The sequence below is a fragment of the Fusarium poae genome, chromosome 4 (genome assembly GCF_019609905.1).
Source record: "Fusarium poae strain DAOMC 252244 chromosome 4, whole genome shotgun sequence".
Classification (NCBI taxonomy): domain Eukaryota; kingdom Fungi; phylum Ascomycota; class Sordariomycetes; order Hypocreales; family Nectriaceae; genus Fusarium; species Fusarium poae.
Window position 1 is genome coordinate 6773169 of NC_058402.1, and position 23339 is coordinate 6796507.

Here is a 23339-nt window from a genome sequence, read left to right on the forward strand (position 1 = left end):
GAAGGTTTAAGAAACCTGGTCATCCTTAAAGTAACCGGTGCTGAGTAGATGCTGATGATGAGGGAGCTGAAACTCTTGACAGCACTTGCTTCACACCCGGTTAATCTATAGAGGATCTCGTCAGCGTAGAGTAGCATATTGTGCAACTCTGGCAGCAAACGCCTTGATAGGAGAAGCTGTTACACAGCAGCCCTCAATGGCGGATCTACGGATGATTGCTGAGCGGGTAGAGGATGAAGTTGACGGGAGCACAGAACAGAACACAGCAGAACAAGGATGGTATTACTTGCAGCGGCAAGCTGCATTAAACATGGCTGATCCTTTGGCTGACCTCGTGCCACTTGATGCGACACAGACAGGAAACAGGCAAAATCTGAAAGGGAGTGAGATGTTCGGAGTGAGCATGAACTTGAGGTATGATAACCTCCCAATTCTGAGTGATGCATATGGAGGCGGGGGCGGCGCAGACCGAGATACGGTAGTGTCCCGAGGTTAAATGACATATGATCTAGACTTGTACGTAGGGGATGTTGATCAACAAATAGACGTCATGTCGAGTGAGGCTGAAGAGAAGCTGCAGGTCAGCAGCGGGAGGAGATGCATCATGCAGATGCGGGTATCTATCTATCTGCTGCATGCACTATAAATTAAAGGAGATGCATCTACATTAACAAATAAATCAAGCAAATAACAAACGGATAAAATCAGACATTAATTACTTGCAGTTTATCCTTTTTTTGGTGTACCAGGAATAGATAGATGGAGGGGATGTTTCGTCTGGCGCGCGCCATATATATCACCCAATAACGAGAGGGGGTCATGTTTCGGGGAAGCTGGAAGCCGATTCCCGGATCGACGGAGCAGAAATTGATGTAAGCGGAAGAGAGGAAAAGGATAAATTGTTTCTTTTTTGCCTTGGGTATGAGACATGAATATGAGGATTGTGTGATGACGAGTAGTTTCAGGCTAAGTCAATAGGCGCTGGGCTTGTTGTACTGTCTCAAATACACAAACACAGAGAGGGATGTCGTACCAGAGAACAAAGAAGAATCTGTCATGATTGACTGATGTGCTGAAATTAAAGTACATGCATCACAAGTGAGTGGAGAAGACGAGGGATACACGTGCGCATGACATTCATTACCTGGGTACTGGTCCAGTCTAGTATATCACCTACCAATTTAGGTACAGTAGGTAGGGCTGATGGTGTCGAGGATAAGGAGCCTTGGATGAGTATACAATTTATCCCTCATATTCATTGATATACTTATCATGTTTGAGTAGTTCGTGACTGATCTGATAATATCCCGCAGCACATCCAAGTGGTGGCTTGAACATGGATTATAGACTGGGATAAACCCTACATCTTTCATTCAGCAGAGGCAAGGCATAGGCGTATGTACCAGAATCTGTCGAAAAGAACCGGTCAATATGACTAGATCTTAAGGCTGCTTTCCGTCTCTCATGTCGTATGTTTTATTACCTCTAATCATGGTTGAGAGTTGCCGAAATGGACTGTATAACGATTAATCTTCTGACCAAATTTGATCCGATATTTGAGTAGAGAGAGGTCAAGGGAGAGTCTCTTTTCTTTTCTTTTCTTTTCATTTCATACAAGAAGCCACTCTTTGCTTTTTCTTCCTTCCCTCCCCCTTCAACTCATCGTCTCTCCTCTTCCCATCGAGATCTATTACGGTTCATAATCTGGTTTCAAGTCCAGGTACAGAGTACTCTCAAACATATCTCACCAACCCTTCGTGGCCACGGCTAAAAAGGTGTTGATACTGTTACAGTACATTGCGGTACGTACCTGACCTGGGCCAGGTTTCAAAGTGGTAGAGCTGGTCACCCCAGCATAACCAGTTCTTTATTGCGCTATTGATCCTGTTGGCGTTTTGTTTGCTTCTTCTTTCGCTATTTTGTCTCTTTTTTTATGTGCCGTCTCTCAGCCGATTGAAAAGAGAAAAGACGAGAGATACCAAAAGCAAAGAAAGAAGCTCTTTGACCTTTTGTGATCGTCATCTACCTTGAGTGATTGACAGGGAGCAGCTCCAATTAGCGCGCGCTACCAATGAATCGCATGCGCTGAGAAGTTTAAGAGCTCCTCTAGGTCCAGCTCCAGCTCCATTCTGTCGGGTACAGCCAGCATTGAAGACTATTAAATTGTCTGCTGATTGTCATTATCAATCAATCAATCAGTTGAGAATCCAAGTCTTGTTTGACCGCGGCTCAACTTGATCAATTGATTTTTGAATCAATCAATTGCACGTGCAACTCCAACCCAAAGGTACCTTCCCTTCTTTCCTTACTTTCTACTAAATTGTGCAACCACTTCTCACTTATCCGCTTTCCGCCTTCCCCATCTCATTCATCCACGGGCTGCTCCTCCCCCATCTTTTTACCTTCCCTTATCCTTATCCCCCCTCCCACTCTCTCATCACGCTACCTACCTACGCTACCTTTACTCAAGACAATCTCTTATTCAACATCATTGTCTAATTCTAAACCAAGACTGAGACGAGACTAATTTACTTTTAATCTCAAGCCCAAATAATCAACCATTACTCGTCGCTAATATTGACACTTATTACCTTTCAGGCTTCGTCGCATCGCATCGAAACCTTACCATCAAAACAACCAATATTTTACATCTTTTGGGTCGCAATTCTCTGTAAACACCCTCGTCAAATCATCCCTGCTCATCTCACCGAAAACCGTCTTAGCAACCCACGAAACGATACGTACCGATACATCACAGTTGCTTCGAGTTCGAGTTCGAGTCCGAGTCCCCCACCCTCATCCAAAAGTCCAAGCCCAACTCCCGTCCGTCTACTTGGGTTCCTCCCCCGATTCTCCAATCACACTTCTTCCGTCCATTCCCCAAAAGAGACCCAACACCCTCGACGGCTCTCTTTCTCTCTCCTCTTCTCTTGGGTGTTCCGAGGTCTGGGACCCTCCAGATATACAACCACAAGCTACCCCGAAATCATCAATCTCAACTCGATCCGAGCCGACAAGTATCCACCATACAAACTCGAGCTCCATCCAGCTTTACACTAACTCCACCTTGAACCTACACCGATGATGCTCATGATCGTATTGGTCTCGATATCATGATGCTCTGCGCACCACGGCATTCGTCTATCCTACCATCGTCGCATCTGATATCATCCCCACTTACGCCGTTGTTGTCATTCTCGACCACTTCTCTCTCTCGCCGTCGTTCTTATACGTCTTGCCCTTCCTCCAGGCATCATTACCGACGCAGTTTCCTTCGAGCAATCGCCTTGACAGGCACTCTCCGGCCCATCGGCCACTCTCCATTCAACACAGCTCATGTCACGAGTCGCCGCAGACGTTTTATACACCAAAAGAATCTCTCCCCGCCCACCTGCTCGACCTATATCGCATCTCTCACCCATTTTCCGTCTTGCGACGATTCCGAAACCCAAAACTTCTACGTGACCCCCCAAACATCGATCCCAGCCGCCTAATCTGCGATTCGTCTGGTCTCCTCGCCCCATAGCTAGCAGCCCTTCCAGCTGCTGCCCGCCATGTCTTCACAGGCTGTCCCGGACACGCAGCTAGGGCTTACAAACGAGGAGATCCAGCTGCTTCGCCAAGGGCAGGCGGCACTGGGAGGGGGGTCCAGCAGCTCGCGCGCCGCCAGTCGTGCAAGTAGCCAAGGCCTTCTACTACTTGACAGCTCCTCACTTTCTGCATTAGGTCGGTACTTCGACCACCTCATGGCCAGTATCGAGCAACGGATCAACTACCTGAGTCACGAAGCGCAGCGTTTTACTCAACTGCAGTACGATGAAGCGGATGGGATCATTGGTGGCGCCGATGCAGAAATTGCTCGCTATACCGAGATTCTTCAGCAGCTGGATGAGCTTGAGGTGGATTTTGATCGTATCGCTCACATCAAGGAAATCGTCAAGGGTTACAGGTCAAGAGTTGAGAGCTTAGAAAGGGACCTCGAGAGCAGCGGTAGCTCTAGCCGACATCATTCTCACCGGCACTCGTCGTCACATCATTCCTCGTCCCATCGCAGCCATGGCCACTCCCACCGTCACAGCAGCTCTCACCGCTCAAGGCATTAAACAGCCACTCTCCCTCCCCACCAACAAATTATGGTCAGAGACCACTCATTTACAATTCTTGGTACAGTAAAAACGAATTTTTAAAAAAGACGAAAAGTTTCGAAAAAGAAAGATGGGAAAATGTGTTCAAAAAGAGACAAAGTCCCACGCGGGTTAAACAGGACCGCCGTGCTCATTCTAAATCGTGCTAATGATTCTGCTCGGGCTGAGTCTTGCATTACGATGGAATAAATATCGAGGAGGCCTGGAACGTGGGAAGTTGGGAAGATTGATAAGCCTCACGGCTACAACATGTTACGCTACGTCTACGCAAGATGGAATTGGCCTCGCGGCCTGGTCTATTTTAATGTTTTTTGTTATTATTCATGTTTTCTTTTTTTATTTGGGTTGGATTAGTGCTGTTCGGCGTTGAATAGCGCCTGGGTTTCTTGTTATCTGTATGCATATTCGAGTGCCTTCAGCTTTTGGTTGATTGCTTCAGTCCTTTTTTCTTCTTCTTTTTTATCTTACTCAAACAAACCTAGCCTTAAAGCTTACGCACGGAGAAAATACCCCTTTGGATCTTGTCTAGCATTGCAAATATTTACCACGGCATCTTGCTTTTGAGACTGCTGTCATACCAAACCTGATTCTCATGATGTGATGTCAATAATACCAGGCATGGATGTCCCTGCCAATGAAGGTGCTCGATACAAAGCCTCTCACCGCAACCTGACTCTTTTAGAACGCTTTAACTCGTGTCACTGCGCAGTTGAACGCCTCACCTGCACGACTGGCTCTGGGGTGCAGCTCTGAACACGCATATGCAAGCGAGGTGGGATAAAGCATTGAATATGGATGGAGACGCAGTGCTGCCCAACACTAAAGGCTATATAGTAATATGTGCTGACGTGCGTGAGAGAACAAGTCCGGCATCGAAACCGGATAAAGGAATCTGATTTATGATCAAGAATGAGAGCCAATATTGAATATTAATTAATTCATTGGGCTTAAAGAAATGAGGCGGGATGTTAACAACCAGCGTAGCTATTGGGTTTCTGAGTTGGTGTAAGTTGGGTATGCATCCATACTCATGATGATTAATTGCCCAATGACGTTGATTTGTTTCAGAAGACAAGGGTTCATCTGCACAAAGATGATGCACTTTACCGGTTTATCATCTCATTGGATGATGACCAAACTCGATATGCTGATGCGTTCCTATGAGCAGCAAGCTTGGGTCGTCTGACACTTTGGGGGCTAAATCATTCTCAAACTGGAGACATGAGATTACGAATAAGTATCATTGTCTTTTGTACAACGTCTAGAAAGAACAGAAAACATAAAAGTTAAAAAGGACAATCCAATCCGAACCCCAAAGGTGAATCCAATCGCAGACGTATAACGCCCCCCCCATCATCAAATCAACTTAATCCTCCAATCAATCAATCATGATAACAATGTCAACTGTACTTGTCCACAAACAAACAAATAACTTTGACAGAGCATTCATTAAAATAAACAAGAGCCCATTCCATGCAAGTCATGCCATGATCCCTTTGTGTGTATTTCGCGCCAAAAACGCCCATAAGTGTTTTCCATGTTTCGTTTCCAAGCCCTCACATATGAGGGGAGGAAGAATGTGCAAGGGGAATCAAAACAACGGGTAAAAGAGGTATGTAAGAGTAACGCAGACCCTAGAAAAGCAGTATCATCATGCTCGCCTCTAATGCGTAAAAAACAAACAAAACCATTAAAAACCACTACTCCTCTTTCATCATTACTTCTTTTATGCGACTGCTAACAGAGGCGGCCTACACCCGGGCAATACGTCGCTGTCGTACCAGGAAAGGACTAGGCATCTCGTCTCGCTCTGGGTCCCAGACGGCCACGGGCTCGTCGCCGCTTGACTTGCGCTCAGCACCAATGCGATCTCGGAATGCCCTCTTAGGGCTCACGTTCTCGCCAGTGCTGGGCATGACGATGGCGCTCATGGGGCGGCCACCAGCCCGAGCTTGCTGAAGCTCGACAAGGGTACGGCCTCGAATGTTGTTCTTAGCTGCGACCTTACCCAAGCCATCGTCCGAGTGGTTGTTCTTCCTGTTGAGGGAAGACTGGCGTGTCAAGCCTCCTCCGCTGGAGTTGTTGCTCTCGGCCTGGAGGTTTGCGGCGGAGGGGATCTTGCTCAGGCGGCGAGGAGACCTAGGAGCCTCGGGCTGGGAGACCTGCTTGGAAACAAAGCCAGAGGTTGAAGGCTGAGATTTCAACCGATTGATAGGGGCCGACTTCTGAGAGGTCAAAACAGGGCGAGTCTTGGAGGTGAACGGGTTCTTAGAAGACTTGATGTTGCGTGTCGGCGATGGCATAACATCCTCATCCTCAGAATCGGACAGAGTGTCGCGGAGGTCCCATCGAGAATTGTCAGCACTTCGGTTAGCATTAACAGCGAAGATGTTGCCAGATGCTGCGGTTGGGGCCTTGGTGTTTCCGTTGCGACGCGGTGAAAGAGAAAGCGACGCAATCGCAATAGGACTGGGCGAGTTCATCTCGATATCCATAGGCGTACCGGCAGGGTTGCCCACAAACATTGTTTGCGCACGGCCAAATGGTGTGCGAGCCGTTTTCTTGGTCTCCCGAGACGCTTCGGGGCTTTCGATGGAGTACTCGGTAAGATCCGTTGTTGAGGGAAACTCAACTTCACTGCCGCCAACGGATGAGTGAGGGTAGTCGGTCTTACCCGCCGATGTCGTATACTCATCCTCTCGACTGTTGGGTCTTGAGTTGGCATATGATGCTGCCTTCTTCAGCAGTTCTGCTTCGACGCGTGCTTGAACTTCCTCTTCGAATCGGTTCTGGAGCTGCTCAATCTCTGCGTTGGCGAGACGGTCAATCTCGAGTCGCGCCTTGACCTCCCACTCTCTCCGTAGTGATGAGTCCAACTCCTCTCGGATGAGTTCCTTCTCCCTCTCCATGTTGGCAATTCTCTCGTTGAGGTCCCTTTCCTTCTTACGAAGAGAATCTTCTCTTAGGCGAATGGATTTGTTGAGATCCACAACCTCCTTCTCCTTTCTCATCAGCTTAACCACTGGCAGGTTCAGCAGCTCTGAAGTATCAGGTCGTCGGTCAGGGTTCACACGGAGGCAGTCCTTGATGACCTGGTAGAGCTCGGGAGAGTAGACATCGGGCAAGGCGGGGAACTTGCCATCCTTAATCTTTTGCACTAGTTGGAAGTGCGTCTTGGCGTTGAAAGGAGGTTCGCGTGCGCAGAGTTCGTAGATGATGCAGCCTAATGACCAGATATCGGACTTGAGTGTGTACTTCTCGGCAGCACAGATCTCAGGAGACATGTAGAAAGGGGTGCCAACGTAAGTGGAGGCAAAGTCGTGAGACTTGATCATTTTTGAGAGACCAAAATCTCCGAGCTTGACAGAGTTGTCCTCACCAAGAAAGACTAAAATTGGTTAGCCAATTGCATTTTGAACAGGGTATGCGGTTAATGTCTCACCATTTTCGGGTTTCAAGTCGCGGTGTAGAATAGTCATGGTCCCAGCCGGAACCTTGGGTCCAGCAGCGGCATTTCCCTGCGTCAAGCCCAGAACATTGGAGCCGACCTCTGGGGGGTCGACACCATAGTGACACCGGTAGAGTGCCATGACCAGCTGGCTGAAGATGCTCCAGACAAAGCTTTCCTGAGCTCTCTGACCCTTCAGCGCAAGGTCCTTGATCACACGACCCAGATCTCCATTGCCACAGTACTCCATGTAGAGATGCAAGTCCTGGCTGACCTTGAGATGTTCTCGGTGGTAGTAGGCGACGATGTTTGGGTGTCGCAGATGTGACAGAATTTGGAATTCGGCGTGGAGCTGCTCGCGCTCCTTCTGGGACATGCGGAGGTAGGAGATTTCTTTGCGGCACATGATGAAGCCATCTGTCCTGCGACGGACTTTACGGATGATGCCAAACGAGCCATGGCCTAGAAGAAGACGGTGAGTTAGAATTGGCCCCCAATTAGAATAGAAGCGAAAGTCGAGCAGTTTGAATAATGATAATCGCAGCGACTTCTCTTGTCTGAATAAACTCACCAATCTTCTCCAACGTTTCGTATTTGTCCTCGGAAGACATGATGAAGTTATTCACGGTCGAGTATCGATCTCAACCCATGCACTCAAACAAGTTGTCGCTAAACCGTGAAAGTGTGAATGTGAATGTGAATGCGATTGCAGATATAAATGCGAAAGAAACAAAGAGACTAGAAAAGCACAAAGACGACCTGCTTTGGTTAGTAAAGTGACTAGATGGCGTGAGAGTTGAAGAAGAGAGGAGGAGAAGGAGGAGAGGGAAAAGGGAAGCTTCAAGTAAACGGATCTATTTTGCGTTGATGGTGCAACTTGCAGCTTAGACCCAAATAATCCTGGCCCGTCGTCCCACGGCCTCAGCTCTGATTGGAAGTAAACAGTTTCTGGTTGCTACCATGGCAACCGCCGTCTAAAAGTCCAATGGAGCCCAACCGGGGATAGCCCGGGTACTTTGTGTTGCTCTTATCGATAACATACCCAATTGAATGTGACGTCGGCTCTGTTGGTAATTCAAGATTTACAAGAGAACAAAGAAACAAAATCAATATATGTTGGTTGCTTCATGCCACTTCTTCACCAACAGTCAATCTCAAAATGTATGTTTGTTTATACCTACACAGAGTCTAACCTTGTTGATATTCGACAAGCGGTCTAGCCAACATCATGTGGGTTCTAATGTGACTGGACATGCAGGAACAGAGCGTCACCATGAAATACCAAAGTACTAAGAAACTGAACACTATCACTTTTCTGTCTAGGTCACATTACGCTATGATCAACAGTATCCCCGACGGTCCCGTACCTGCATCACACCTCTAGCTACCATTAAAACTCAAGTTCAACCAAGCCTTGGATTATGCATATAGGCAAACTTGAAACCCGGATAAGCGAATATGCATCCATTAAGTGGCACGTGAACGCGCGACAGCTTTCAACGCGACACTGACATTCATATACACTTGCACACAGAGAGCATCAACGCTGTAGGTGGCAATCAGAGATACTACAAGTTTGAACCGCTTCTTACCATGCGATGAGATTTCTTTTCTTCACTACTCTACCAAATCCACATAAGAACAAGATACCCCAACCTCAGGGCACCAGAAAAGTTGGACCATTGGCTACATAAGAGTCAGTTTATAATATCTAGACAAGACTTCTTAGGCTGTATTTTTTTTGGTAGCCTTAGCTCAAAAGCCAACTTTTCTGCTACCCAACAGCCCGGCCGACTTTCTTTCCCCTATGAGTCAGCAGAAAATAAGTCCCAAACAAAAAGATCATCAGCGATCATGACAACGGTGGTTTACGACGGAGTTCAAGGCGAGGGTGGAACGATATTCAAAGACGTCAAGTTTTGGGTGGCGCACCGAGTGCCTATAAGATCTACCTTGTTAGAACAAATCAAGGTATGTCTATCTACATCTTTTACTTGCACACTGTTTCTAATCTAATACACGGTAGCAAAATGGCGGCAGCGTAGTGTCTTTAGAAAGGCAAGCTGATATACTTATTGCAGATCATGCCAGACCGAAGGAAGCTCCACATGGGTCATACTCGTGGAAATTCATTGAAGACTCTGTCAAGAATGGATATATCCAATTGAAGGATCGATATCTAATAGGCGGGCACCCAGATGAGCCCAGGCGTGCGGGCAGTCATCCCTCCAAATCAACCCGTACTCCATTTACTAAGGAGGACGATGCAAGAATCGCGAGGTGGGTCCTGGATCATCCGACGGAGCAAAAAGGAAATAGGATTTGGCAAGAATACGAACAAATTGTAAGTTTCACTGCTATATCCATCAAACAACAGCTAACAAGCGCGAGAATGGCCGACATACTGCACAATCATGGCGCGATCGCTATGTCAAGAAGTTATCAATCCTTGGCAGGGGCGAACTGGAACGTATGGCAGCCTCTGTATCAGTAGAGACCTTACCAGAAACCCGCAACGCAGTTCAAACGGAGCGGGCGCCCAACTTGACTGAAAGAAGCCTGCAACAGCCTGCTGCTCAGCAACATCCCAAGCACCAACAACGAAATGACAGCCCAGAAGACGCTCTCGTGTTAGACCCAGCATCAGAGCATACGAAAGAGACATCGTTGCCACCAAATACTGAAGAGGTCGAAAGTCCAATCCAGAATTCCCCATTCTTTAAAGGACCCGAAGACAGGGAAATAGGAAAACATAGCTTCTATCGGGACTTTGATATCTGGCTCGATATGAACGAAAAGGAAGTCGAAAGAAGTCGGGATATCGAAGGGACGCTCGTAGAACTATTCGACTTGGCAATGGCTATCAACAAGGCACCTTGTTTTCCAGACAGCGGTACTGTCGACTGGACAATAGTCGCCAAAATTCTGGGTTTTGAAGATCCAAATGTGTACCTGGTCAACGAGGTGGAACGTTTTCATAGAGAATGTCTCGAGGAGTTTATAATCGCCGTAAATGAGTTTAGCACCGACAAAGAGGAAGAGGAAGAGGAAGAAGAGGAGGAGGATATATATGAAGAACGTGTCAAAAAGGAAGAGCCCGCCTCAGGTTCAAAAGCAGCCCCTGAGATGGGCCTCACTCAGGAAATCGACTGGGAAGATGGCCAAGAAGAAGGCCCGCCGCAAAGCTATGAACGGAGTTCGCCGCCCGTCACTATTTCTGGATTGAAGCGGTCCGCAGACCGCGAGCTCACCTCGTTTGACAATGCAAGGAAAAGAAGGCGCTATGATCCAGATATGGAGATACCAACAACACCAGAAACCGAACTAACTCCCGATGTGGTTCCCGTGCGAAACACCTCTCCCAGTGCTCTTGTGAGCTCTCAATGGCAAGATTATACCGGCGAAAGCGAAGCTTCGCAGCATCTTCCTCCGCTTCCTCCTCTTGTAGAGGAATCACAGGATCTTGGAATGTCGGCGATTCCCCAACGGGAAATTCTGCATCAATCCGTGGAAAGCCTTCCTCCAGAGGGCGAAACAATGGATTTTACGCCAATACCGTTCGATCTAGACACAGGCCATCAGGAGAGGTCGTCGGCTAGTAAACGTCGCGATCCGGCGCCCAAATCATTGAGACACCGTGACAGCAGTTTCACAAGCGAACTGACCCTCAGACGAGCTGTTCCCTCGACCAAAGCAGACTCAAAATCGACTACCCGATCTACAGTTAGACGCTCTCTTCCCGCATCATTCAACTCATCCCGAAATCCAACTCCTCGAAAGCCACCACCCCGAGACAACCCGCCTCGCAGTTCAGATCAGACTAATTCTCAGGAGATTGAAAAATGGATTTCACACTACCAATTAGAAGGATTCTCACGTCGCGTCGTTGTTGAAGGTCTTAGGCGCACGACTCTTACACCCGGGAAAATGGCGCTTCTTGTCATGAAGCATCTAAGCGAAGGCCACGATGTGCCCTCCCGCCATGAAGGAATATGGACAGATCGTGACGATGGAGACTTGGAGTTCTCATTGAGCGTCGACTTCAGCCGATCTCCCGCCAATGAAAAGGAAGAGCGGGATCAGGAGCTCGCACAGAAAGCCCACAATCGTCTCATTAAAAAACATGGCAAGCAGAGGTTTGAACTAAGAAAGCGCTTCTTGGAAGCCGAAACAGAGAAAGGACACGGCCTGGGTCGTTAGGAGATTCCTCGGTGGCTTGAGTCAATTTCATCTGATGCATAAAGATCGAGTCTCATAACGTGTGCTTTAAAGATGGTGTTAGGAGCAACAGCATATATTAGCTATGATGGCTTAGATAGAAAAAAGGAAACCAATAGCCTAGTTTCCTCAAATAATTCACAAGACATAATTCACGAGACTTGGCTAGGAATCACTCAATTCTTCATTGTTGTTTACAATACATCATTCACAAAACCGTCGCACAAGCCTCATCGTAGCCAGTGCTGGAAGGATATCTCGATGAATACAACCAAACCAAACCGCCTATACACTCATTACTTCTCATTGCGGGCTTTTCTAGCTCGTCTGCGCATGTAGGACACTATACCGCGCTCCCAACGCCTGAAAATGCAATTACGGAAGACCTTCGTTTCCTATTTCTCATACTTAAAACACCACGACCCAGCTTTGATGAAGCACCGCGAATCTCTTCCAATTCTTCACAAAGTATCTTTGTTTTCTTCTTTTTATAATCCCTTGAATACTAAATCCGCGACCCCACGTGACATTATGGTGTTTTCATGTTAGAACGTGAAGTATTTGGTTTCCTCCGCTTCCATGATGACGGCTTGAGACAGACTGTACGATTGGGGTATAAAATGTCATCCGCCTCTCCCTACGGAGCCGGCGGTGGCTGTGGGTTCGACTTTCTGATAATCTTGATCTTCGTCCGTTGAGGGGGTGGTGCTCCAGGGGGTGGTGTGCCTGTCGCAGGGCTCGCAGACTTGGGCTTCGGCGTTGAGTTTGAATGTGTGCTCAAAGAAATCTTTCTTTCCGGCGGTGATGACGCAGGGCCTCCAGGCAAGGGCCTTCGTACCACGTCACCTGTTGGAAGGGGCTTTCTTGCCGGCTTAGCTGTAATCGAATCGGATCTCGAGTTTGAGAGGAGAGGAGGAGCATCTCTAGAGCCGCCTGACGGTAGTGACGTTCGCCCATTACTCATGGGTTTCTTCTGGTCCTTCATCACGCTGGCAAGGCGATGTGGTGTAACCTTGAGCCTGACCATGCGTCTCTTCTTTTTCTTAGCAGCGGGAACGCCAGAGTCGGCCCCAAATGGCTTCTCAACCTTGGGTCGCTTTGGTGCTGGAGTGTGGTGTTCATCCTTGTCTGGTCGGGGTCGCTTGATATTTGTGGCAGAGGAAGGCTCAGATGGCCACGAAGGCTTTGAGCCAGATGAAGAGGAAGCGCTTGGCTGTCGAGAAAGGACAGGAGAGGCAACAATAGTGTCTCTTTCTCCCTTGGTTTGACTTGGCTTTGGACTTTGAACCGGAGCGACAACACTTGGGCGTTGAGGCGGCACGCTCGGCCGTTGGGGAGGAGCTGTCTTGTGCGTATTGATTTTGATAGATGAGGTCTTTTGCAAAGGCGCGGGTCTCTTAGGCTCCGCAGGCGCAGCAATGGGAGCAACAGGCGCGGGGGTTGGGAGAGGTAGTGGTTGAACGATGGGGTCTTTTGGCTTCGTCTTGTAATGGGCCTTGAACTTCATTATTAACTGTGTTTGGTTAGCATCAAAGAATCGTGATATGATAAACACAGAACTTACGCGATTAGAGAGCTGTTGCACAGGTCTCTCCACTGACCAGGCCTTTGGTAAGGGAAGTGTGACAACCCAGTCCCCAGCTTCCTCAAACATCATCGCAGCCAAATCCAGCATGCTTTCCATCTCACCCCGGCCAAGATCTGGGTGATCCAACGCCTTACGCATAGCAGTACTATAGTGGCGTTCGTCACCTCCGTACGTTTGGTCCATTTCCCTACGGAGAGCCTTGAGCGCTGCATCCAAGTTCTCCTTTCTTGCGAACATTTCTTTACGTGCCTCAATCTCCTGGGCACTATCCTGCACAAGCAACAGATCCCCTTCTTCATCGTCAGGGGGAGGGTCATTCTTAGTGACTTTCGAGTGCTCCCCGAAAGCGATGGCTGCCAGACCAGAAGCAGCAGCCTCAATGAGTTTATTTCGAACATACGGTGAGCGGTCGGTAATGAGGGCGTAGGTCAAGAACGAAAACACTGTAGGATCCAGCATAGCCCCCAAGTCGATTAAACCTTCGAACGCCTTGATACGAATGAGGTCCCTTGTGCCATCGAGAAGATACTGGCCGAAGTCACCATATCTCTTTGGAATCACATCTGCTTTCATGAGCCGCTGCTTTGCACTGAGACCAGCAATGGTCCAGACATTCTGATACGAGTTCGTCCACTCATCCCGGCGAAGAACTCTCTCAATTTGCTCGATGGCCTTTTCCAGGAACTGCTTCTCCTCTTCGTTGGGGATCTTATTTTGCATGGCAAACCAATCGTCTTGTTTGGAAGGGATAAGAGAAGTCGCCAGGGCCTCCACAAGAGTCGCAATGTAGAAATGGTCGGAAAAGGGGTTGTCTTCATTGTTGTTGAAGAGGAGTTGGTCAAGAATGAATTGACGGGCTTCAAGCGGGCATTTGTATGTGTTTGCGTCTCTGACCTGTGCAATGGCCTTGATAATGGCGCATTGGACGTTATACTGCCTCTTGTCCGAGAAGTCGTTTGGCTTGGGTTGATTTGTTCCCTTGTGACAAAACATTTCGCTGAAAGCCTTCATCAATTGTCGAAGACCAAGCATTGACAAGTCCTTGATGTTGGCTTGTCTTGGTAGTGCCTCAGCAGCCATAGTTCTAATGCCATGGAAGTAACGGCGATCCACAAGAGTCCTGGTAAGGAAACCTGATGCGATAGGATGTAAAGGGCCTTGTGTGAGATACAGCATGGCATCCTGCTGGGCAACAACATCTCTATCCTGTTGCAGTTGTGACACGTACATGTATGGTTCCAGTGTCCGTTTCATATCGCAAGACCACTCGAAGTCAGCATCTACACGGATCCATTCATAGGATTCCTGATCCATTTTTCGTTCAGTGTCTGGATCCCAGTCGATCAACTCCCATTGGGCCTGCTCCTCAGGTGTTTGGAGAACGTCACCCAGACAATACAACAGAGTGTCATCCAGGTTCTCTGCATCCATGCTGGCGCCTACGTTCTGCTTTTCTTTCATACGCCGGGTTCTCTTTAGTCTTTTGTACTTTGTGTTGTATGGGATTTCGAATTTGGTCGATCTTGTGGCATCTTCGCGAATCTCCAGAATGTGCTCGTAGGGGGTTCCATCAGCCTCGTGTATTCGAACAGTCATTGGACCGGTGAACAAGGGCTGAACTTCGCCGGCCTTGACACCAGATCGACGTTCCTTAACAACACGTAGAAAGTCGTCCTTCTCCAACGGGGCTCTCTTGACCGTCTGGGATTGGATTTGATTCAATGTAAGCTCAACACATAAACGCTTCTTGTTGAATTTCGCCTTGACGTCGAATCGGGGGCAGCCTGAGCCATAAACCCATTGATTCCAGAAACTCTCCAGTCGGTATTTTGCTCCCTTCTCACACGTTGCTCGGAATTTCTCCGTTTCGAGGATAGTAGCCTTGTCAGAACCCTCAATCTGAACTTTTGTCAGCATCTTGGAGAGGATGCGGGTCAGACCATGTCCTCCTGAAGCCTTGATAAGCCGCTTGTCAAGGATGAAGAAAATCACTGGAGCTTTCAGAGCCATAAAGTCCATCTCGAACTCCCCTAGGTGGAGATAAGCACCGAGATCATAGAGAGAAGGTCGGTCAACGTCCACCTGGACGAGCTTGTCAGATAAAGTCTTCATCCGAAATCGATATTCGTTGTTTCCGCACAGCTTCTTCATGAAAAGGTCGGTCATGTAATGCGCAATGCCGATAATGAGCCACATGTCATTCCTCGTATTGGGTATCATGTTGATGCCGATCCATTGATAAGCCAACGTCTGGACGATCTTTCTAGTGACATCTATCTCGGTGTCGATGATGTCGTCTGGGAATAACAAGCGATTACTAATAAAAGCCATGGAATAAAATGACACAGTATCTTCGACCATATCGTCAAGGAAGCACAGCTTGAAATTGCCAAAGGGGTATCGAGCGAACGTGAAGGTAAAGAAATCGGCCGCCATGGTGATGGCTGCTGCTGTATTGCGAACCCAATCGCCGCGGTGCGGTAGGCAGTAGGCGTGCACTTTGAGTGCATTCATGCCCAGCTTCATTTCATCCTCTTCTGTTCGGAATTCGGAGGAAAGATCGATATGCTCGAAAGGACCTACAGCGAAACCAAGCTTCTGGGCGGACACCTTCTTCTCAGGCTCAAAAGTCATAATCTTTTTGTGATCGTCCTCAGGGTCGACTGTTTCCTCCATAAGGAATCCTGAGCAGACGACTGACATTTCGCGAAGCTTATCTTCTTCAACAAGGTTGGAGGCTCGTTCTTGGCCATCAATCTGCATTTTGTCTGGATTGTTGCCATTCTGCTGCGTTGCAAGTGCTTGTTGTAGAGCATCACCCAATGTGCGAGGATACTTTATTGAAATCTTCCAGTCGCACCGTGATCCGTGATCATCCACACATGGGAAGATACAAGATGCAGTGCCGGGGTGTATTGAACTTCGCGTGTACATGTGCGTGAATCGGCTGTCCAGGGGGTCAACACCGACAAATTGTATTCCATCTCGCGGGTTCACGGTGGTGAAAGGTATTGTGATCTTGTACTGCTTGTTGGATTTCTCAGCTGAGTCGGTACTTAACATCGACTTCCTGATGATGAGTCTCGGACGGTCTGGCTCGGCTTTGCCGCGCAAATTCACCTTGAGCGATCGATAGACTGGGGTGCACCCCGCGAACTCTCTATGTTCGGCGGGGACATCTTTCTTTCGGCTGCTGAATAAAGACTGGGCGCGTTTTCGACGAATGTCGTGATGGTCGGCCCTTAAGCTCCAGCTTGCGGGATGTGATAGCTTCGCATACGGGTCGTTGTAGGTCGCGGCAGTCTTTCGCTTTTGGCCCTCGACGATATCACCGTTGATTTCTCGGAGTTCGGCAACGTAGACGTTTTCGGTGTCGATGTCGCAGTCGGCGGCATCCAATACTATATCATCGACCTTATCGTTAAATGTTACGAGGAAGATATCGGTTGTTCCGTCGATGCGCTTGTCGCGGAAATTGACTTCGAGGTTGACTTCTTGCTTGAGAACAAAGAATTCGAGGACTGGTGCATCATCCGCAGAAGCTGTTCCGTCATCCGCATCCAAAAGAGAGTGATTCAGAGGCTCAGGAGCCTGAGGCATGGCAAGGGCAGCCATGTCGAGTGGTGGTTTGCAGCGTATAGGAAACACGGCCGGAGGGGCCCCTTGGAGCTCGTGTTCACGAACGCTGCATCGATGGCGATACAGGTTTTCTGCGTAAGGTACCAGAAGATTTGAATTCGCTGGGTGTGTCCTTGATCGGTATCGGATTCGTCGCGCAGTCGCAGGTTTCGCTCGAGGCGCAATCTGAACAGGGATAGCGGAGATGATCCAATGGAAAGCACGCCAAGAGAATGGTAATTAGGAACGTGGAGAAAGAATAATAGAGCAAAAATGTGGGATAAGAAAGTGAAATGCTGTAGAAGCGCAGACACGCGCAAGACTGGGGAAAAAAAGAACCCTCTGGTGCCTCTTGCCGTGAACTTTGCAAAGTGTAAAGACAGCTCGCGGCGCGTTGCAGGAAGCTTGTCGTGCACGGTCCACTTGCCTACTTAATGAGGCTCCCATTCGAGACCCACTGCAAACAACAAACAGCTTTGAATATCTTCAGAGCAATAGGATGAGATGATAGATCTCTAATAGCATATTAGTAACAATTAAGTAAGTTATCATCTCAATATTGTGCTAAGTTTAAGGTCCACCCTATGTTTTTATTCACTTGTTGACTTTATTGTATTGAAACACTTGCCATATAGCAATTACAGCCATCCTTTAGTACCACCAAAAGACGTCACTCATGGTTGGTATCAGGATCTGCTACTTGTTTGGAAAAGATATTATTTCCAGCGCATCGTCTGATGGTAACTATCAAGACTACATAAACCTACAACCAATGACTGCAATACCTTTGCTCCTACCAGGACTTCTCAGATCCTTCCTTGCCTACCTAAACGCCAAACCATGTGTATAACAACAGACTTCCGTGACCTCTTCGCTATATGTTACAAACAGCAAGCAAAGTCTCATCACTTTTTGCTGCGTCTTCGATCCCGGCGCTTTTTTCTCGCCCGGACCTTGAGGGTATCTTCATCGCGGTATTCCTCCGGTAAATCAAAATCAACATCGGGTATCTCAGGAATGGGCAGGCCCCATGCCATTACCTTTCTTCCTGTACGCCTGTTCCTATTTAGAGCGCTGTCACGCTCGTATCGCTTTGCGAAGAACGACTTGAACTCCTTAGGCGGCTCTGGTGGCTTTAGAGCGGGTGGTGCCTTTGCAGGACGCGGAGCCTTAGCTGCAGGTGGCTGAGGCGTCGCTTTGCGGTTTTTGGATCCTTTTGAGGATCTAGACCTTGCCATTGCTTCCTCTTGAAGTTGCTTTGCCGGTGATGCTGAGTCGCTAACATTGCCATCAGCCGTCTCGTCGCTTGTTTCGTCTTCATCGATACTCGAGTCTTCGTGCTCTTTCTCGGCTCGAGCTCTGTCTTTCTCCATCTTGCGCTTCTTCTCTTCCAGAACATAGTTCCGATATTTGTCAAGGACAGCCTGACAACCCTTGATGAAGTGATTGCGAGCGGGTTCAAACGTCTTCTTCTTGGTTTCTGTTACTCCACTCACGCCCATGACTCTCAACCAATCGTGGCCTTGCAGGCCTTCGAGAAGCCGAATAATGTGGTCTTTTTCATGTTGAGCTCGACCTTTCTCAGCATTGCGTACTGATCTTTCCAGTCGCTCAGCTCGACGATGTATTGGCTGAAATAATTTATCTGGCAAAGGATCTTCGACTGTTTTGTTTTTGGACTCTAAAAATCCCAAGTCGATTTGCTGACAATCAAAGACGTTAAAAAATAATGCATCGCCATATCCGCGTACGGGATACTCAGTTGCGGGGTTGGGATGCTGCGGAATGGCGCGTTGGTTGTCTGAAACTGCGCGTCGTGCGTCAGAGTCGACAATAACTATCGGCGTTTCGACAGTGAACAGTTCTAGAAAGAAGTATCAGAACATGGCATCATAAGATAGCGACGCAAAGGTGAGCGACAGGGAATTCATTCACGTACGTTGTTCTTTGGGCTCGTTGCCAATTACCTCATCGTAATCAGAGAAATAGGCAGAAAGCTCGCTCTTGAACCTAGTGGCTTCCTGGGAGCGAAGCTTCCGGCCTTGTTCTTTTGTGTTGGTATCGCTCGGCTGAGGTTGTAACCGATCGAGTTCGTGTTTTAGGCCATTAATGACCTTGCTCTGGTGTTGTGTAAGGGTTTGCTCTTGCTTTGGCTCCAATGTCGCGTTGTCGGTCGGGGGGGAAGGGATCTTTGGTGTCGTCGCAGTCGCCACTGTAGGCGTCGCAGTAGGTTGGCGCGCGGGCGAGGCTTCTTTGTCGATATTGGCGACACGGAGTCTGTGGGAGCCCTTTGCAGGAACTTCTACTGTTATACGCGATTTCTTGGGCTTTATCGCATCAAAGTCGCGATCGTGTGCATCGAGTGCCCTCTTGTTGCGCCCTGCCCCTGGTGGTCCTCCTCCGCCCTGGGTGTGGGCAAATACGCTTGCTGGGGATGGCAGGTGGTGGTGCGAGTGATGATGATGCTGATGCGGAACTTCAGCGCGCCGCGATGAACGGGTGACGGAAGCCATTGGTAAATGTCGAGATGCCTGGCATGATTTCAAGGCTGTGTTTCTTTGAATCCGCCGGCTCGGTTTGGCGATGGCGCCTCGACTCTGACGGGGTTTTTCGATGGGTTTGGCGTCTCTGGTGCGATGAACGTTTGCAGTCAAACGGAAGCTGAAGTGGGCTCCAGATACCCCCTTATGCCTACCTGATGTTTTATAGCGCTGTGCTTTAGGGGGATGGCACTGCAAAATCCTCTGCAACGCATTGACAAACGCGATTTACAGGGCTTATATACGCTAAAGCCACCCGTGTGCGAGCACCTATTCAAATGTCAACCTAACGGGAAGACTGTTTCTTTAAAGTTCACCATGAATACAATTCAATCAAGTGTCTGAATTATTTATGCGCATCTATGGCTTTGACCAAATCCCAAAGCTTCTCAATATACTCTAGATTATTCACTGCAAAGTTGATCTGCCTGCGCAGATCAGAAACTTGATACATCACAGTTTCGTAGGTACTATAGGTACGAAGGTAGTTGTAGTTGATTCTTAACAAAAACTGGCTTCGTCCCTCACTTTGCAGTAGTTTAATGTTCATAATATACAGTTTCAATTAACACATCGCAATGATAAAGTTATCACGAAAACTAAGTTTTATACGTACGTGATAAAGTTGATGAATTATACCCATCGTGTTCAGCCATTCTTGAATAACCGACGAGCATGATCCGCCAACCTCGAAGTTATAATCAGCGTACCAGAAAGGTTAGCGACAGGAGGTATAAGAGAATAAATTCTTCGAAAAGTTTATGCCATGCGCACTATACTTCTTGAGCTAATTATTTTTGTACCCAAGACTAATAACGCAAACTTTTCTGCTACCCACTAGGCTATTCGTGATCCAACTATACCTACTCTCTACATAGTACTATCTAATTAATTTAGGTAGTCTAGGTGTGATCATTCAACCATGCGTGAATTTGACTGGAAAGAAGTAAGCAGTTCTGTATACATGGAATTTAGCATTGTCACTCGATGGCACTGCAACTTAATCGAACCATGGGTATTTGTGCTTAAGGTCGTGAATCATAACTCGAGCACTGCTCTATGCTTGGGGTATCATATCAAGAAACAAAAACACCACGCCGCCTATAATGCTCATTCACACATGCATTTCCTCGACATCCTCCTTCTGCTCTCTCTTGGCAGCTTGCTTCTCCTCTTTTGTCGGCTTAATGCCGAGCTTCTTCAAAACCTTCTTCACTGGCCTTCCATCTTGCTTCTCCTCCTCTTCTCGCTGAAGCACCTCTCTTTCTTTCGCTGCGCTTTCACTCTTGTCCTTGGCCTCCTCCTCCCGGCGTGCTGCTTCCTCAGGAGCCACAATTTTGTCTTTTCTGTGTGACACGCGTTGCGCCAAGTCCTTGCCCTTCCGTTTGGTCTTGATATATGACTCCAAACCAATGAGCACCACGTACGACTTGGAAATAGACACGTGGGTCATGTCCACTTCGGACTGGCGAAGACTATGGACAAAAGCGCGGAAGTTGCTTGCTGGAGGGCGGTAATGTCCGCTCAAAGGAGATAATGACGAGAGTCGGCCATTCTTGATCTTGATAAGTCCAGCTGCCGAAATTCGACTACCCTGTAGAAAGGACGAGTGTTGAAATGCGCCCGAGTCCTTGATACCAACATACATCCGAAAATTTGTATCGGCAACGAATATCCAAGTGTTCTTCCTAACCGACTTGCGCATCATTTTGTTGAATATTGTGGATGCTGAAATCTGTGATACCTTGTGCATACCCTGACTGCGGTCGTAACCCGGAGTTGCATACTTAGCCGCCCGGTCTGCTTCTCGTTCAGACTCGAGTGAAGATTCGGAACTTGAGCTACTGGCGTAGTCTTGGGAATTCGAATCGGGTGACCGAGCAGCAGCATTGAAGGCCGGCGTGGGATCATCCAAAGGTACCACGCCTTGCATGCTATCCTTGAACTGCTCTGTAGTATCAATGCGCTGACCGTTCTTCGCCCAGCATAGTCTTCCTTCATTGTCGACTTCGACCAAGTAGTATTGGCGCTCCTCTCGAGAAAGATATCGAACTTGTTCTCTTTCAAGTCTATCTCTTGGACAGCCGTCAATCTCAATATTGCGACCTTCACCATAGTCGAGCCAGTAAAAGAAGTTCTCGTGGGTATCCGTTTGTTTCCAGACTTCATGATACCTGCATAAATTACTTCCATAGCGGTGTTTCTGATCTACCATTTCGAGAAAGTATCGGATGCCCATCATGCGCGCCTCATGCCTGCGAGCGGCAATGGCTTTCTCACGCCGCGCTCGTGCAGCGGCTCGTTCTTCGGGTGAGGCATCTTCATCTGAAGAAGATTCGGATTCAGAGGAATCGGACAATAGATCATCATGACCAGCTCGTCGTGCGATCGCACTGACCTTCTTCCACTTCTCGCGAGCATTTGCTGATTTATGTTTCGCAACATGGTCTTCTTCTGATTTGTCGGTAGCATCGTTGTCTAATTCTGTTCTGGGCCTTGGTAGTGTTGCGTTTCGAAATTGCGCTTCACGTATCGCCGTAACCCATCGTGTACTTGCGTCTAAGCCAAATCCTTCGAGTTCTCGTCTTGCGCGGTAGCCCCGAAATGTCTTTTGTATAGTGCGCGCAGCTTGCGCTTGATCGTCCTGACTGTTGTTGGTTGACATACTAGCTGCCCTATCTCGTTGACGCTGGACTTCGCGCGACCATCGCCTGCGCTCACGATTCCTGCGTTTTGTTTCTTGTTCGCGCTGATGTTGAACAAAAGCAATTCGTTCAAACTGTTTTGGCGAAGGAGGGCGTAAAGATTCCATGTATTCTTTTGTTTTAGTGGTGGTCGCAAACGACGAACCACTAATAGAGGTTGTAGTAATAGACGATGACGCAGTGCTGACGACGGAGAATTTGGAGTCAATACGGGCTGGTATTGTTAACGGTGATTGTCGCGGGGTCCCCTCCATATTGTCTGAGACTGGTGCTAAAACCGGTAACATTAAATAACGGTGTTCTAGAATATCGAGTTGCGTCATGTTCGTGGGGTCAGTTGGACAGACTGTGGGGGTGGAAACAAAAGTTGGTGATGATTTCAAGTTATAATCAAGCATTTGTACAAATGACTGACTGACCAAGGATATGGACAGAAAGAGAAGAAGAAAACCTGCTTATAGTTGATCATTAGTGTTTATGAGTTGGATCTCTTGGTCCAGAACCCAGATCTTTATATAGCTATGCCCTTGAAACTGATGCAAACACAAGTCGATGCCCAGAAAACTTGCAGGTTCTTGTCCCGGAAGAACGGCACTTGGCAATCCTGTGAGATATCCAAGATTATTGGCATCATCGTAAACCTCCAAGCCTTTCACCGGCTCAGCCCTCTGGACGTACCATTTAACAACCAAAGTTCCTATATTTTGATTGGCCCGAGTTTCATTGTGTAAGTGCCCATGCCGTTTCTGCCGTTTCTGCCGTTTACGAACAAGGACCCGAAGAATCTGGCTACGCCTTGTGGGTACCTTTTTGCAACTCTTCGCGTTGATGATTGGCATAGGCGTAAATAAGCATCTAGACTCTGTGCTTAAATCATCTAGATAAATGGCAGTTAAAGCTAGCCAGGCACGCCGTAAAATGCTAGTCCATACTGACTTTGGGTTAATCAACATGAGGCAGAAACGAATATCCAATACTGCCTTGTTAGCCAAACAAAGCACCTACTCAGCCATATTATGATACCGTTATGAGAAGCTTGGGTCCAAGAAAGAAGGTCTTAACCATACGGAATGACCC

General features: G+C 48.0%; 7 protein-coding genes across 7 annotated transcripts; 3 read left to right on the forward strand and 4 right to left on the reverse strand.

Moving 5' to 3' along the window:
• Positions 1-196: 196 nt before the first annotated feature.
• On the forward strand, positions 197-496 carry FPOAC1_012264 (uncharacterized protein; the record flags this gene model as incomplete). Its single annotated transcript, XM_044856622.1, has 1 exon — positions 197-496. The coding sequence occupies one exon, from the start codon at positions 197-199 to the stop codon at positions 494-496; it is 300 nt and encodes a 99-aa protein (XP_044703935.1).
• A 3058-nt stretch (positions 497-3554) lies between these two features.
• FPOAC1_012265 (uncharacterized protein) lies at positions 3555-4103 on the forward strand (the record flags this gene model as incomplete). Its single annotated transcript, XM_044856623.1, has 1 exon — positions 3555-4103. The coding sequence occupies one exon, from the start codon at positions 3555-3557 to the stop codon at positions 4101-4103; it is 549 nt and encodes a 182-aa protein (XP_044703936.1).
• A 1793-nt stretch (positions 4104-5896) lies between these two features.
• On the reverse strand, positions 5897-8204 carry NIM1 (G2-specific protein kinase nim-1; the record flags this gene model as incomplete). Its single annotated transcript, XM_044856624.1, has 3 exons — positions 5897-7533; positions 7588-8055; positions 8165-8204. 3 exons carry the CDS (start codon positions 8202-8204, stop codon positions 5897-5899), a joined length of 2145 nt encoding a protein of 714 aa, XP_044703937.1.
• Positions 8205-8821: 617 nt separating this feature from the next.
• FPOAC1_012267 (uncharacterized protein) lies at positions 8822-11793 on the forward strand (the record flags this gene model as incomplete). The annotated part of the gene is made up of 4 exons (XM_044856625.1): positions 8822-8835; positions 9128-9141; positions 9197-9289; positions 9971-11793. The coding sequence occupies 4 exons, from the start codon at positions 8822-8824 to the stop codon at positions 11791-11793; spliced, it is 1944 nt and encodes a 647-aa protein (XP_044703938.1).
• A 655-nt stretch (positions 11794-12448) lies between these two features.
• Positions 12449-17014, reverse strand: FPOAC1_012268 (uncharacterized protein; the record flags this gene model as incomplete). The annotated part of the gene is made up of 2 exons (XM_044856626.1): positions 12449-13324; positions 13376-17014. The coding sequence occupies 2 exons, from the start codon at positions 17012-17014 to the stop codon at positions 12449-12451; spliced, it is 4515 nt and encodes a 1504-aa protein (XP_044703939.1).
• A 908-nt stretch (positions 17015-17922) lies between these two features.
• On the reverse strand, positions 17923-19530 carry FPOAC1_012269 (uncharacterized protein; the record flags this gene model as incomplete). The annotated part of the gene is made up of 2 exons (XM_044856627.1): positions 17923-18881; positions 18957-19530. 2 exons carry the CDS (start codon positions 19528-19530, stop codon positions 17923-17925), a joined length of 1533 nt encoding a protein of 510 aa, XP_044703940.1.
• Positions 19531-20671: 1141 nt separating this feature from the next.
• Positions 20672-22516, reverse strand: FPOAC1_012270 (uncharacterized protein; the record flags this gene model as incomplete). Its single annotated transcript, XM_044856628.1, has 1 exon — positions 20672-22516. One exon carries the CDS (start codon positions 22514-22516, stop codon positions 20672-20674), a length of 1845 nt encoding a protein of 614 aa, XP_044703941.1.
• Positions 22517-23339: the final 823 nt, after the last annotated feature.